At 35.9% G+C, this 16,949-nt stretch overlaps 1 protein-coding gene across 2 annotated transcripts in view; it reads left to right on the top strand.

The window, feature by feature from the left end:
• The window catches only part of LOC149186935 (uncharacterized), a 238,773-nt gene extending 231,835 nt beyond the window's left edge, over nt 1-6,938 (top strand). The window contains exons 7-8 of one of the 2 annotated variants that reach the window (XM_089411242.1): nt 6,440-6,559; nt 6,651-6,938. In XM_089411242.1, the coding sequence (XP_089267368.1) occupies nt 6,440-6,546 (107 nt within the window). In that variant the 3' untranslated portion in view covers nt 6,547-6,559; nt 6,651-6,938. Of the gene's footprint in view, nt 1-6,439 lie in introns of both variants that reach the window. The other variant, XM_089411241.1, reaches the window with a different exon arrangement.
• The last annotated feature ends 10,011 nt before the right edge of the window (nt 6,939-16,949 follow it).

The following is a 16,949-nucleotide window of genomic DNA, read 5'->3' as shown; positions in this document are numbered from 1 at the left end:
TAAAAAAATCATTAACATAGGGGTTTATTAGAACGTACCCGTTAATGGAAGAAATGAAGATTGTCTCACTGTTCTTCAATCTTTGATCAACAAAATATTCGTTGTTGGTGGCGATAATGACTATTCAACCCTCAAATCCTCCTTAACATCAAGCACAATGCTCTCCCCTTCCTTCTCCAACAATCAGAAAAAAAGAGTGAGGAAACAAAATTGATTTTGGCCTTTTCTAGCCGCAACATTGCATTTTTTCACATGCCCTACGATTTTTCAGGTCATAGCGCGATATTTCTCGAAATATCACTGATATTTCAGAAATATCGCAATATATTCAGGGAGACAAAATATCGCGATATTTCCTCGGCGATATCTCATCTCCTCGAAAATATCGTGATATTTTGCGAATATCGGCGATATTTTCTTCACTATGTTTAACACATGCAACCACAGGTCGATCTCCAGTGAGCAATTGGCAAGAAACTAGGTCACACTCACAGTGGGAATGTGCTGCACAAATACTTTGTTTTAGTCACCATTTTGCAGAACAGTTTCCGACCACATGGAGGAGAATTTTGGGAAACTGAAAGAGTTTTTTCTCAAGGACGGGCCAAATAATAATAACCTCTTCCAGTTTTTGCACAGGTGTAACAGATCGAGAGTTTTGAATGCATTTTCAAAGCTCATTTTTCGCAATTCGTAAATTTCTTGTTTTAAGTCATTGTTTTGCAGAGCATTTTCTGGGAAGTTGGGGAAGAATTTGGAGAAACTGAGAGGTTTATTTTCACAAAAATATCATCTACAATAACCTCCTTTAACATTTACACAGGTACTATTGTTTGGGAGATATACCCAAAACATTGGCTCGCTGTACAAGCACTATGCAGTTGCTGCGGCACTGTTGCACACAGGTCTTCACGAGTTTTTGGAAGATGCCAGCTGTAAGAGATTGAGTGGAATGAGGTGCTACTAAGTTGGGATCGAGGTCAAACAACCATTTATCAGCCAAGTGTTTTCCCTTGCATGGAAAGTCATGTCACCAGGGCATATTACTTAATTGCTGCAAACAGATTTGGAAAATTAGTACTTTTCTTGTTTTTTGTTTTTTGTCAAAAAAAAAACATGGTTCGATGATCAGGATAATCTTATGGATTTGGATATTGTTTGAGATAGGATAGTGTGATAAGGTTTAATGAGCTTTTTGTTCTTTTTATTAAGAGAAAAAGATTGTCCCTATGTAAATATTACTACTTTTGTGATCAATTCGATCCACCTCATGGATCAAAGATGCATTGCATCTGGACATAACGTTTGAAATATTGTATGGCTATTTAATGCCAAAGTTTGGAAGTAAAAATGGTTGGATGGTAACAAAGTTTTGGGCTTGGACCTTGTAAAGACTTTCTGAAGGAATATAATAAAATCTGAAGTTTTCAGTTTCAGAGATTCATGTGTAGGCTTCTTGATGGTCAGTGTTTCTTGTATTAAGTGTTTCTATTAGTTTTCCATCCTATTAATTTCTTCTTTGCTTGAATAAGAGTAAATGATTTAGAATTCTTATGTTTAAGCTCTATTTCATAATATTCAAGCAACTAGTGTGGTTCCTCTTTTTCTAGACAAAATTCATCTTTGTATGCTTTGTTTAGACAAATTCTCAGTTCTGCTTTCACCCTCTTTAAAATTGATATCCTAGTCAAAAGCTTGATATCTTGCCTCTGTATACGTAACTTCAGGACTCATTTAAAAAATCCTTCATGAGAGATATATTTACTCCATTGCCAGTGATAATGGCACCAAGTACTTCATTACGAGTTCTAATATGGTCAGATTTGAGAGTAAGCATCTCTTGTAAAATATAAGCAACACCAAAACCTTCTAGAGCCCAATGGATATTTCCCTTCTATTTCCCTTCAACCTTCAAACCAATTCATTTTCCTATTGCTCTTAATAACTAGCCTAATATCAAATCTTTGTGTATTTTAGTGAGAGAGCCCTCTCCAAGACTAGAAGGGCTAGATTCTGGCCTAAAAGTGGTTTGTGGTTACCTCTGGGTTCCTCTCTTCAGCTTGGAGGAATTACAAAGTACTAACATATTGGCACCGTTGCGGGGCAACCGAATGGTTGCATATTCCCGGGGAAAGATTTTCGAAGTTTCAGATTTCGCTGTTGATGGTGGACAACAGTCAGACATAAGAAGGTTGAACCTTTCACTTGGTGACTCCAATCAAGCAGAACCTAGATTTTCAAATTCCATTGGTGTCTCCACATTTCAAAATGAATTTAGCTACAAGGTATGCGCCTATGAATTGAGATCACATTCTAGGATTTCCGAACCACATGCCTTGTGTAGATTGGCAAACTTATTTGCCAAAACTCAGAGACCAAAAAGGAGATGATGTTGCTCTTCATTTGGTCAAGTTTCACATGCATGCACATAGACTTGAGGTTCAATTTCATGAAGATTGTCTGATGAAAATGTTCGTGGCTACCTTGGAGGAAAAGGCGAGATACTGGTATGAAGGTTTGCCATCTGCTAGTATTTATTTTCTTAATGATTTTCATTCAGCGTTTTTTGAAAAATATAGAGAGAATCGCATCCTTCGTTGTCTTTGGTTGAGAATTGTTGTGAACACTTTGAGGGTTTTATCCAAAATATGGAAAATACATATGGTGAGGAAGAATTCATGGATGAAGATATTTTGGAAGCTTTGAACGAGAAACCTTTCCAGTACCAAGAAGAAATGGTGGTTGATATATTGGTTGGAAAGGAAACTAAGTAGGATTTAAATGATGACAATCAAGTTCTATTTTCTGAAATTGATGACAATTTGCAGCGGCCTTGTAAGTCTTTGTGTGATCAAAGTTATGAAGATAGTTCTTCATTTGTTTTTATAGATTGCTCTTTTTCTGGGTTTTTATTTCAAGACCAGGTTTGTGAAGACCAAGATGAGGTTTCTGATGAAATGCATGAACAAGGATCTATGGACGTTCATCACTCATATGTCTCTCCAACTCATCCATTTTCTGAAGTGTTATTTCAAGAGCAGATTTGTGTAAATTAAAATTTCAAATTGGCATGTGTGGAAGTTTCAAACAATGTAATTATGGTAGAAAATAATTATCAAACTTTGCAAGCAGATAATGAAGAAGAGCAGATTGTTCTAGACCTTGTGGATGTAGACACTTTTGTTATTCAAGATGCGCCTGCCTCATTTGAAGATTTGAAAGAACATTAAGCCTTATCTCTCATCTAGATGATAGGAAAGAACAAATTGTTGCATTGCAATTTGAGAAGGATCAACCAAATCAAGGAGTTCATGATCTCCAAGATCCTTTGGCCGATCTATTGCAGCCATCAAAGAAAATGGTTGTTCTTACATTTGTGTATTGTAGTCAATAGTTTTAGTGGCAGTTTGGGTTGCTAGTCTTACATTTTTTCTGCTTGTTCAAGGTAACTGTGAGTGGCACTCAGTCAAGTAGACTTTTGCTTGATTGGCTACATTGGAAGGAGGTGATTACCTAGTGTACAATTAAAAACAAGTTTCCAATTCCTTTTATTGATGAGATGTTGGATGAACTACATGGAGCTAAATACTTCTCAAAATTGGAATTGAGGTCAAGGTATACCAAATCAGAATAAGGTTGAAGGACATAGCAAAAATTGCGTTCCGAACACATGAATGTCATTACGAATTTAAATTAATGCCTTTTGGATTAACCAATGCACCAACAACATTCCAAGCCACTATGAACGAGTTAGTCTATCCATATCTAAGGAAGTTCATGTTAGTGTTCTTTGATGACATTTTAATTTATAGTAAAACTTGGAAGGAGCACCCACAACATTTGGAGAAAATTCTTACTATATTGGAAGAGTATCAGTTCCATGCCAAGAAGTCCAAGTGCACTTTTGGAAAGGAGAGGTAGAATATCTTGGACATATAATATCCAAGTAAGGAGTAAAAGTAGATCCTAATAAAATTAAGGCTCTTAAGGAATGGCCCAAACAGTTAATATCTCCAAGCTAAGGGGATTTTTAGGATTGACCAAGTAGATTGAAGATTTATTAAAAATTACGCCCATATAACCGCACCCTTAACGAACCTTCTAAAGAAGAACTCATTTCGATGGAATGATGAAGCAGAAAAGTGTTTTGAAGACTTGAAAGAAGTTATGTCTAATGCACCTACATTGGCAACTCTAGACTTCAAACCATTTGTAATTGAGTGTGATGCTTTAGGTTTTGGCATAGGAGCAATACTAATGCAGGATGGTCACCCAATCACATTTGAAAGCAGGAAACTCAATAAGCAAGAACATCTCAAATCTACATACAACAAGGAAATGCTTGCTATTATGCACACATTAACCAAATGGAGACAATACCTCTTGGGAAGTAAGTTCTTAATACGAACAGATCATAATAGTCTTCAACATCTCTAGTAGAAACCGCTATCTACAGAACAACAAAAATGGATAGAAAAAATCGTTGCCTTTGACATGGATATATTACATAAGAAAGGGAAATATAACGTAGTAGCTGATGCTTTGTCTAGGAAAGACGAAGGACCATCTTTACTTGCAATTTCAGTGGTTGTTCCTAAATGGCTTAATGAGATTTGAAGTGAATATGCAAAAGATCCAAAAACAAGTGCTATAATCAATAATCTTCCTCATAATTCAAAATTTGAATGGAAGAACAATATTCTATGGTACAAGGGAAGAATTTATCTGAATGCAAATTCCAAATTTAAAGCCAAGATTCTCAAAGAGTCGCATGATTCACTGTTAGCCGGACATGTAGGATTCTTTAAAACCTACTATAACGCATGTCAATCATTCTTTTGGAAGGGAATGAGTAATGATATTCAAAAATATGTAGCAGAATGCGATAAATGCCAGAGGAATAAAAATGAAAATATTATGACACCTGGACTACTTCATCCCTTAAACATCCCGAATCAGAAATGGGAGGAAATATCAATGGACTTTATTGAAGGTTTACTTGTGTCTGATGGTAAGGATAAAATTCTTGTAGTAGTCAACAGACTCACCAAATATGCTCACTTTATTGCAATGAGGAAATCAGACTCGGTGAAACAAATCGTTGAGATATTTTGCAAAAATGTTTACAAATTACATGGATTTCCCAAGGTCATTGTGAGCGATAGAGATGCCAAATTTAAGGGTAATTTTTGGAAGGAAATTTTCAAACATATAGGAACCTACTTCAACATGAGTTCAACTTACCATCCTCAAACAGAGGTTGTCAGTGAATGTTTAGAAGCCTACTTACGTTCTTATGCCACAGACCAACATAATAAGTGGGTTCAGTGGTTACATCTCACTGAATGGTGGTACAAATCTACTTACCACATGTCAGCAAAAATGACTCCATTTCAAGCTCTTTACGGTTACGAACCTCCGAAATGGAAGGACTTTGCTATCATTGAGACGAAGCTTCCAGACATTAAAATCCGGTTAGAAGAAACCCAAAAAGTCTTCGAACTCTAAAAGAAAATCTAAATAGTGCAAGGAGTCATATGAAACAACAAGCTGACCAAAACAGAACCGAGAGAGAATTTGAAGTTAGAGAATGGGTATTTGTTAAACTCCAACCTTGCAAGTAGTTGTCCTTAAAACAGAAGGGAAAAAACAAATTGGCACCAAGGTTTTATGGACCCTACCAGATCAACAAAAAGATCAGCCAAGTAGCATACAGTTTAAGCCTTCCCGATAAAAGTCGTGTTCACAACATTTTCCATGTAACCTGCCTTAAAAAAGCACTTGGTGAACATCAATCAGTGCAAACAACACTTCCGACTTTAGATGACGAAGGAAGGGTTATTTTAGAGCCAACAGGTATCATTTCCATCAGGGAAAAGAAGCAGTGATTACAAGTAATCAAAGAATACCTGATCAAGTGGAAGGACTTACCAGAAGAAAAAGCTTCTTGGGAGACCAAAGCATTTTGTCAACCACACCTGTCATTACGTATGCTGTGAGGACAAAGCATCTTTTCAAGGGGAAGGCAATGTTATATAAAATTAAATAGATTGTAGTTAGTAAGTAATTAAAGGGCATGATTCCAGGGCTATATTTAAGCCGGGGCCTCCCACAGTGTAATTCATCAATCAAGTTTATTAATTAAATATATGTATTTTCTGTCTAATGCTGTGTTTGTTCACTCCAATTTACCTCTGAATGTTGCTATTGACTTTCAGCCTGTAACATTTTTCTCCAGAGATTAAAAATATGAATGGAGTTTGGAAGTTTGCAATTATTGATTTCTGTGGGTATTGAATGGTGTTTTATGGGATGGTAAAATAGAATGCATTTGTATTATTTGACTTTGAAGGAAACTCGTACATTGTTCATTTTGTTCCACTTCACCATGTTAAGGCTTATTTTTACGTGATTAAGTCAATACTCTTCATTTGAACAGGGATGAAGTATGATCTTAAAAAAGTTGAAGAGGTCCTTTATGACGTCAAGATTAGAAAACTTGATTCATCAGGATCAGCAACAGAGACAAAACACGAGGCATCTTAATTCAAAGGAAGTGGTAAGACATGTTTCGGATGGTGGCATTCCCATGTGAATTGAATGAATTGTACATCTCATAATTTTGGTTTTCTGGCTTTTGATCTGAGGAGCATACCTGCCAGCAGTTATCAAACAAAATGAAGGCAGAGTTTTTGTCTCAAACTTGTCTGTCCAAAGATTGATGTAGAGAACATGGGACATAATTTAACATGTTCCAACTGAGGCTCTGATTAAGGACGCTACCTGAGTACGATTTGAAATTGGAATTATTTCTTGTGTTATTATCTGTTTTTAGAGCTAAGTCCAATAATCTGTTGAGTTCTCTAATTAACTTTAATTGGTTTCCCCTCTGTTTTATGATATTTATATTATAAGATCAGGCTGCCTTTGTTTGAACATGTTATTCTCGTAATCTTTCATCCAATAGTCATGATTTTGTTGTATTTAAAAAAAGAAGGTGGAGGGTGTTGGAATATAGGAATGTAGTCGGCTTCCAAAAGTGTTTGTAGTCCAATTTCAATTAAAAAACAAGAAATGCATTGGAATATTCTATCTTTATATTTTTCTCTCGTCCGATTTGAGGGATCTGCGGTGAGGCCTTAGTATGCAACTTCTTTTCTAAAGACCCAGTGTTCTATAGATTTGTAAGGCTTATCTTTTATGTGCATTAGCTATCTCTTTCAAATGTCCGAGTATTTCCAAGGCGGAATGTTGTTGGAGATGCTACCCACTTTTAAATTGACAGTAAGTTCAGCTATTGTGGTGTTTCTCTATCTCTTATCTGTTTTGGTACTTAGTTATTCATAACGTTTTATGTTAAGATTAATGTTTGTTTAACAAATATTTGTCATTTTAATTGTTTAGAAAAATTTAAGTAAATGTTATTAGATTATAATATTTTTTCCAATTTTTCTCCTTCCAAATCAAGCATAGATAACAAGGGAACTTTTTCACCATTATTGTGCAAGTATTGGGATGATAATGGTTGATCGTACCCCAACCTATGCCCTGTAGTAAAAAGAGAAAAAATGAAACTCTATGTACTTTCTACGTTATAAATATGACCACTAAAATGTGGCTAGAGTCCTAGATAATAAGTGACCTCATTTACTATCTTTATCAAACCAATTGGGTAAAAGTACAGTTTGCCTTAACTTGTGTCTACAATGAAAATGAAGTAAAAAATTAGATGATAATCAGCTTGCATATATCTTCTCCATGGCATTAAGTTTGTTGAAATATGACACCAAAATGTATAAGAACTTTGGTTAGAAATCCTCTATGGCATTAGATGAGCACCAAAATGTGGATTATAAGAGAAGTTTAATCAAATGATGTTGGGTTATAGGATTTCTTTCAAATTCTCTCCTTCCAAATCAAGCATAGATAATAAGGGCACTTGTTCATCATTATTATGCGAGTAGTGGGGTAAGATAGTTGAGCATATAACCTATGCCCTGTAGTAAAAAGAGGAAAAAATGAGCCAATATGTACTTTGGATAGATTTCATCAATGACATTAAGTTACAAATATGAACACTAAAATGTGATTAGAGTCCTAGATAATAAGTGCACTCATTTACTAATTTTATCAAACCAATTGGGTAAATGTACCATGTTCCTTAACTTGTGTTTGCAATAGAGTAAAAAATGAGATGATAATCACCTTGCATATAAATATGACCACTAAAATGTGGCTAGAGACCTAGATAATAAGTACCCTCATTTACCATCTTTATCAAACCAAGAAGGTAAAAGTACAATTTGCCTCAACTTGTGTCTACAATGAAAATGAAGTAAAAAATGAGATGATAATAACCATGCATATATCTTCTGCATGGCATTAAGTTCGTTTAAATATGAGCACCAAAATGTATAAGTACTTTGGTTCAAAATCCTGTATGGCATTGGATGAGCACCACATTGGATTATAAGAGAAGTTTAATCACATAACATTGGATTATAGGATTTCATCCAAATTCTCTCCTTCCAAATCAAGAATAGATAATAAGGGCCATCATTATTATGAAAGTAGTGGGGTGATAATGGTTGAGCATATAACCTCTGTAGTAACAAGAGAAAAAAATGAGACAATATGCAATTTGGATAGATTTCATCCATGGCATTAAGTTAGAAATATGAGCACTAAAATGTGGCTAGAGTCCTAGATAATAAGTTCATTCATTTACTATATTTATCAAACCAATTGGGTAAAAGTACAATTTGCTTTAAGTGGTGTTTACAATAAAACTGAAGTGAAAAATGAGACAATAATCACCTTGCATAGATCTTCTTCATGGCATTAAATAAGTTTAAGGATGAGCACTAAAATGTTAAGCCCTATATAATCTCCATGTTATCCCCAAAATTCTTTATTAAGCCCTACATATTGAGTGATTACTTTTCTATTGTTATATTGTTATGTAAGCTAGAACCTTTCATGGTCATATATATAGTTTAGGATCATCAAAACATGTCTTATACATTGTATTTATTATATAAGGAGGTTTCCCCCTTGAAGTGGATTGTAATTATTGGTTTTTTATCATTTTTAAAGTGCAAGGTTCATAACATTTGATATCAGAGCTTATGGTCCTAGGGCGTCATTGCTTCAAACGAGTCATATGGACATTTTTAGTATAACTTTTTTTTTGAGATGTCTCAAATTGTGAAATTTGGAGCATATTGAGGAGGAATCTTGGGGAACATTTGACTCAAATTTCAAATCTTGGCTAGCTATACTTTTGGAGATATGCTCCAATGAATTTAGAGATCCTGAAAGCTATTCTTTAAGTGTCAGTTTCAGATTTAATGTCTCATGTAGTTATTTTAGCCTTAGAAATTAATTTTCTCGGTAAATGAATTTTGCACTCTAAATAAAATCTAGAAATTGCAAACAGAAAATTCTCAGTCACTTTAACTCAGTGAATAACATCAAAAAATATTTCAGAAAATAACCCAAAAAAACTATACAAGAACAATAATTATTTCAACTCTCCAAGCTCTCTTCATTAAATTTTCTCAGAGAAATTATGGGCTCCCTTAACAGCGAAAAACAACCTTTTGAAAGTACACAAAAATACCACTAATGGAACCTGGCAAAATCGACCTCCAGAAATTTGGCTTGCACTTCGTTTGTTGTCTTTCACAAGTTCAACCTTCCTGAACTAGTGTGGCCTCAACCCTCCTAGCCTCCCCACACTTGCAGCGCCACTCCATAAACTTGACCTTGATCCTCTTGGCCTCTCCAAGCTTGCAAAACACCTTGGCCTCAACCTCTTGCGAATTTCAACCCTCTTGTGCACTCCACCTACAAAATTGTGCTAACTTAAAATCCCAAAATTGTACACTTCAATGATTTCTTTATCTTGTAAATTTCTCACTCACCAAATTTGCACTATGATTCATGCAAATTCTTCAGAAAACCTCTTGAAATTTTTGGTATTGTGTTTTCATCCTCTCCCTTGGGCTGTTTTTATAATTCTCTACAGGGCAAATCTTTAATCTCCAATGTGATTGAGGACTAGGATTAAGTCCCAACTTTCTTTTATCAACAATGGATATTAAATCTGTCACTTCAATAATTAATTATTTATCCTTAGAAAACCATTAACTCAAAATATAATTAATCAATGTACTTTTCTTATGTTGAAACTTAAGAAGTAGACCATATTAGTTGCTCTTCTTGAACAATTGGTGGATGGTGTTGTCATTGATGTCAACCCATGGAGTTGATTGGGTTTGACTTTGACTAAAAACATCAGTCATTGAAGTCAAATGGTTAATGAATGCTTCTTAATAATTTTCAGATTACATCAAGTTGGCAGCTCCATTGTTGGATGTTTGAAAACCCAAGTCTTAGGGTTTGGGTTCCTTGGACTAAGGATGTACCCTGACTTTGTCGAGGGTTTTTGAAGAGTCCAACCATTGATTTTGGGTTGTATATCTAGGTCATTAGATTATCATCGAAGAGATGTTTCTGTTGATATGTGACCCAGTTTTGTGGGCTAAAACCTCAAGGGGTAGTAACATGACACCTTATTCACCTACGGTTGTCAATATATGACAGTAATTATCATTGTGATCTCATGGTGTATAAGTTGAATAATTTCAAGAACCAAAGACAATAAACCGATCAACGACTTCACAACTAGGTAGGACCACATGCACTATGCCAATCATTGATTTCAAATTGGAAACCCCAATTTGTTGGTTTAAATCTCAAGAAATGATGTCATGGCACCTATTTAATAATTGCATCTTTTGTTACAAGTCGACCTTATCCACCATAAGGGTAACATTTATTTGCTTAATGTGCAAGGAATCAAATCTACACATGTCAATGGTCATATAAGTCTAAAGTCATTGGAACAAATACATCAAGCTAATACTTACTTCACAAGGTAAATCATTAAGTTGACTTTAGACCCTTGTTATTCCATGAAGAACCCTTCCATTATTCAACGATTATGCCAAATGTCTATCTCTCTTGGCATAAGAAAATATAACAACGAAAATTCTTTAAAGGAGTTTGCAATCCTCAGTCACCTCAAAAGCTTTTACTATGTCATTTTTGAGGGATAGGGTGATTTGTTTGAGCATGTTCTATGTGGGTTTATGCAAACAAGAAGTGCAGAGTCTCGACTCCTCCACATGACTCCATTTTCGACTACAATATGAACAAAGGCCTTACTTGCTAAGGCCTCAGATCCTCTGGCATTCAAAACACAAAAACTCAACTGAAGCTAAGTACTAGCATCCGAACTGTAAGTACTTTTCGAAGCTATAGTATTTTCGGTAAGCTTGTGCTTATCTTCATTAAAGGTTACATCAACCCTTGATTAGGACTAAATCGTGGGTAACTTTTAGGTTATGTTTAAATTGCAAAACTATGTTTTGACAAGTTGCGCTAAGGCCAAAATGAGTTCAATCTAAGTCTTTAGGATTGTTTTAAGTAGTGATAAGGGTAGCATCTTGCAAGGGTTGCGTCATGTTTTTGTGTTGAGTCTAAGATTGCTTAGGGCTAAGACTAGAATAATGTTTGGATTAGTTAGGTTAAGTCTAGGATTTGTTTTAGAGGTTTGTTAGGATCTAGTTAAGTCTAATTTCAAGGATTGTTAGGACATTGATTAAGGTTTTATTCACAAGTTTGTGCATTATTTGAAGTCTGTGATCTTTATCTGAGCACATATGAGGAGAAAAGTCTAGACAGTGTTGAGAACAAGTAAAAATTTGACTTTGACTTTGTTGACCTTGACTTGACGCTTACATAACCTATTGACTTGATCTTGTCTTGTAACTGTGATTGTACACTTAGTTGGCAAGCATCCTTACTTTGACAAATGACTCTACATTTATTTGACAAGCCATTTTACTTATGCCTATTGATTATGAGTGAACTTGATAAGTGATAGCTAAACTGGTACATGGAACTTGACCATTGACCCTAACTTACTAATAATATGATTGACATTTCCTATGACATTTTGACTCATTGTAAGTAGATTTGATATCTCAAATACAATCACTTTGACTTTGACATCCTAAGAAGTTTGATACACTAAGTAATAACTTGTATGATGACAACTACCTTGATCTGGACTTACTTAGATGGGTTTGATTTGTATGATGACACTTTTCCTTCACTACGAGTTAGTGAGAGTAGACCTAATAGACATAACAAATATGTTGACTTTGACTATACTTGACTAAGACACTAGATAACAATGTTACATGATTATTGACAAGACATTAACATTTGAGTTGACACCTTTAGTTGATTGACTTGACTTATGGACTCATAACAATATTGACCTAGGGTTAGTCTTGAGGTTATGACTTTAGGTTTCATTTACAATATGACCTAGGGATTTGTGCACAGGTAACACAATTGTAATCTTGTAGGTAAACAAGTGTTGAAGGCAATCACATCCAGATGTACAACATATTGAATGGATAACAGGCCTTGATAAGTTAAAAAACAATGTTTACATATATGCTAGTAGCTCTCCAGGGACAAAGGTTGGGAGCACTGATTGTAGGTCATAGGGATGACCTGACGCACCTTGGTTTGTGCCATTATTTGATTGCAGTGCCAGATGGTTGTAACATCATGTGCATCCTGATACAGGGTGGTAGCAGTGTTTGAGCATTGTTGACTATTCATTTGTGAGCAGCGCAATAACAAGTAGTGGCAACCAGCAGATGTGCAATTGAACAGTTACAATGATGTGTATTTTAGTAGCTTGATGTCCAACATTGTGCAGTGATCAATTTTTTGATGTAGTGGTCAGTGGCTACTAGGATTTGACACATTCACAACATCTTCATTACAACTTTTCTACATTGATTCAGATTATAGGGGGATGCAGTCTGAAAATTGTGAAACATGGTCTTTCGGCTCTTTAGGGCGATAGAGTGGTGCAAGGTAGGTGATTGGAGTCACCTTTAGCTTGTGGCCTGAGAACACTTCAAGGCGGCATGATGGTACTAGGGTAGGTCGTAGCTTGCATAGGGCATTGTGGCGTCCTTTTAGTTGGGCTGATAAACTATAGGGTGCCGAAGTATCCTTTTCGATAGGAACTGGTAAACATAGTGTTGGGGCACTCATCATATTATGGCCGACTTATAGGGTGTTGGGGCGTCCTTCCAGTTGCAGTAGGGTATTAGGGTTTAGTAGCGTCCTACAGGTTGTAGCTAGCACATTAGGGGGTTGACGCCTCCCTCAGTTGTAGCTGAAATCTTGATGTAATTCTTTTTCTTTTAAAGAGGAGAAGATAATTACTAAGAAGTGTTAAGTGGTTTTTGGGCCAGAGGGAGTTTCTCCACCTAAAATTGTGTCCATTGTTTTATCCTTTTGCATTGTTGGATGGTGTTGTCTACTGTTGCTTATTGTTTATGACTATCTGAAGAAGAACTATAATAATAACTAATGATTAACTACTGCTGTGAAAAGGATTAAAAAGTGTTAATCGCTAAAAAATACTGAGTCACCCCTCTCTCAGTATTTACAACAATTGGTATTAGAGGTTGGTTCCTTCAGTAACAACTTAACTACTAGAAGGAAGATCTCAGATTACAGAGATGGGAAAATTGAAGAAGAAATATTCCAAGCATTCAAGTCAAGATGTATATGTTGATCATCAGGGATATCTTGATTTCAAGGAATCAAACAAGGATGCTCCTGAGCAAAAAGTTGAAGAAATGAGTGAAATCAAATTTCAAAATGAAGTTGTTAGAGTTATAAAGGAACTGAAGAGTGAAAGGGAAAGGGCTAAATTTATGAAAGAAGAACTTAAGATAGAAAAAGGGCATGTCGAAAGACTTAATGATACAGAGGATCCAAAATTTGTTTAGAGTTCCAGAAAATGCTTAAAAACTCAAAGTTTTCATATGCTTTTCAAGCTGACTCCGTTGTGTATATTTCGCTGTTTTGAATCCAATGTAACTTGAACGGGTGAAAAAGGATATCGTATGATGAAATTACAACTAGTCAAAGTTCAGGTCCAAGCAATGCAAAAAGTCAAAGGTCAACAACTGAAAGTCAAAGTCAATGCTCAGGGTTTCGGCTATGGATGATCAAGTCAAGGTTCCAAATTGAGGTTCCAGGCTCATGGTTCCAACAACCAAGTGACAGATTCTGGTTGGTTGAATTCAGGGCAATCCTAAGGCAACATGTGGCCCACTTAGGAAAGGTCACGTAGCCCTATCACATTGGTCAAAATTTGTTATGGATCGACCAACGAACTCGACGGGATTCAAACCAACGACCTGCTCGCAAACAATCTCACGCCTTACCACTACACCGCAGGAGGGACTTGTTATGTGTAGTGGAGATATTTTATTTAAAGTTTATCGACACTGAGGTATGGGGGAAGGGATATGGCAGGAGACTGCCATAGCTGGAAGCTCCGCCATATCCCCACGAGATAAGTGGCAACGAGAACCAACATTATCAGTTGCATGGTTTTTAGAGTGACACGATTATGTTAACCGTTGTGATGCGTTAGCATATACGGTGGCGGGTCTATAGACCCTGCCACCATAACCTTTAAAAATTAATTATGTGCCATATATGTATACAACCACCAGTTGAATATCAAAACAAAATCGCCCAATTTGTGGATTGAACCCCCGACTAGGGGCTTTATAACCAACGCACCCAACCATTGGGCAATAGGTTGGTTTTGTTGTATGATTTACAGTGCCAAGTCCTTTTGAGTTGCAACAGAGAGTGTTTTTACCTTTTTGAGGCCATTTGTAGACCTTTTTGAGCATGGGAAGAGCCTAAACAAGGATTTTGAGGCCTTCTGAACACATTGATAACATTATTTTGACGAGTTGGAGCTTATATTTTGATGTACAAACATTTGAGAATTTTTAATAAAGAGGCCTCCCCACTGAAGACCAGGCCCGAAGACGTAGGCTTGAAGATAGTTGAACTCCGTTATCAACATGCTGGTGTCATTTTCTCTTGTGTGGTTTGTTGTTAATGTTTATTTTCTGCAATGTCCTTTCAAGTTTCCTATGTCAATTAAATTGGGCTCTTTTTAATGGTGATTTTAAATACATGCATACACTTTTAAAAAGTTAATGAACCAATGTCAATTTCAATCGAGATTACAGATCACTTAATAAGAAAATGAAGAATTTGAGAAAATCATTAGCATTCTTGGAGTACAATTTGAAGAAGCCAGAAAGGTCGAAAAGTCAGAATGGAAGAATACGAAGACAAAAAATCACACACTCAAGAAAGAAATCGATCAAAAGAAACAATAACTTGATGTAGCCTTTGCAGAGATTAGCAAGCTGAAGAAACAAGTGCAGGAAGCAGAAATTGAAAACAAAGATTTGGAAAGCAAATTAAAGGAATATGATCAAAGGTGCATATATGTAGTTTACTAAAAGCAAAAGGAATTAGAAACCTCTTCAGCAGAAATAAGCAGGCTCAAGATTGAAAATGAAAAGAAGAAGGAACAAATACAGGTACTTAACAGAGAAGTGGAAAAGAACACTCTTCTAAAGCTACAGGTTGAAGAAGCAGAAAAAAGAAGACAAATCTTGAAAAACTAGTTTCAAGAAGACCTTGCTCAAAAGCAAGGAGAACTTGATGTAGCTCTTAATGAGATCAACAAGCTCAAGGAATCACAAGAAGAACAATTGCAGGATAGGATAGATAAAGAAGTGGTTCAATTAAAGATGAAGACAAAAAAAGCAAGTAAAGCTCCAATTGATGAAGGTACAAGCTCCACATCTTTGCAAAGTCAGATTGAGAAGAAGACTAAACCTAAGAAGAATGTTACAACTCTAAAGAATGATGCCAAAGTAGTCAAAGACAAAGGACAAAAGACTACACCGCCTCCGAAGAAGAATGAACCATCCAGACAAGATAAATCATCTAGCTACATTCGTCCATTTAATGGTTATTGTTTTTCATGTGTTGACTTTGGTCGTGTGGCTAGGGGTTGTAAATTTGTTAACAGGTACAATTATCAAAGACCACCGCCCTTGAATGAATCATCCAGTACGCATGTTCATTTGATGGTTATTTATTTTTATGTACTAACTGTGGACATATGGCTAGGGATTGTGAAGTATTTGGGAAGCATCATAATTATCCAAAAAACTCTAGAAGCAAGTTTGCAAGATCACAAGATAGGTTCCATGATGATTTTGTCCGCAAAGAGTACATGCCAAATGCGTCAAACAATGAATGTTTCAAATGCCATAGCTATGGCCATATTGCTCACAATTGTAGATACTAGATGATATCTCCTATGGATGACATTGATTGCCTTAAATGTCATAACTTTGGACACATAGCTCGCCATTGTAGGTACAATATGGAATCAACCTTGAATGAAAAACTTGACTACGAGAATAAGAAGGTTTGGAAAAGAAAATAGTACAAGATGAACAAGAAGAGAAGGAAGGCAAGAAGGTCTCAACAATTATGCTTTTAGGTTTCATAAAAGGTAGTGAGGAATTAGCAGTTGCTTTAGATAATGAATCAAGTCAAGATGGTTCGTTAGGTGACTCACTATTTTGAACGATTCGGCTCATCGACTCCTTCAATTTTGAAGAGAGGGAGTATTACAACACTATGTGGCACATGTTTACCATTGTGAAGCGAACAACATGGACATAATGGCAACTTCAAGTCAGATATGTTAGATATATAACATGTTTAAAGGCAGATGAATAGTCATAGGATACAGGTCCGAAATGATCAATCATAAGAGTATCAACATTAAAACTGGTTATTACACTCACCAAAGGCAATCTATATGATGCACATGTCTAGGGGAGCACATGCAGGATTACGGGTCCACAAGGATTGTCATCGATAGATTATTACAAGAAGGCTTCTCTTTGGGGGCAGCATAGATAGATGACAGGTCCAAAAGAAGC

This window comes from Pinus tabuliformis, chromosome 3_1 (assembly GCF_031772625.1).
Source record: "Pinus tabuliformis cultivar Carrire ecotype Pingquan chromosome 3_1, CPIR1, whole genome shotgun sequence".
Taxonomy (NCBI): Eukaryota; Viridiplantae; Streptophyta; class Pinopsida; order Pinales; family Pinaceae; genus Pinus; species Pinus tabuliformis.
Note: the sequence above shows the minus strand (reverse complement) of the source record. Positions and strands in the feature narration are given on the sequence as shown.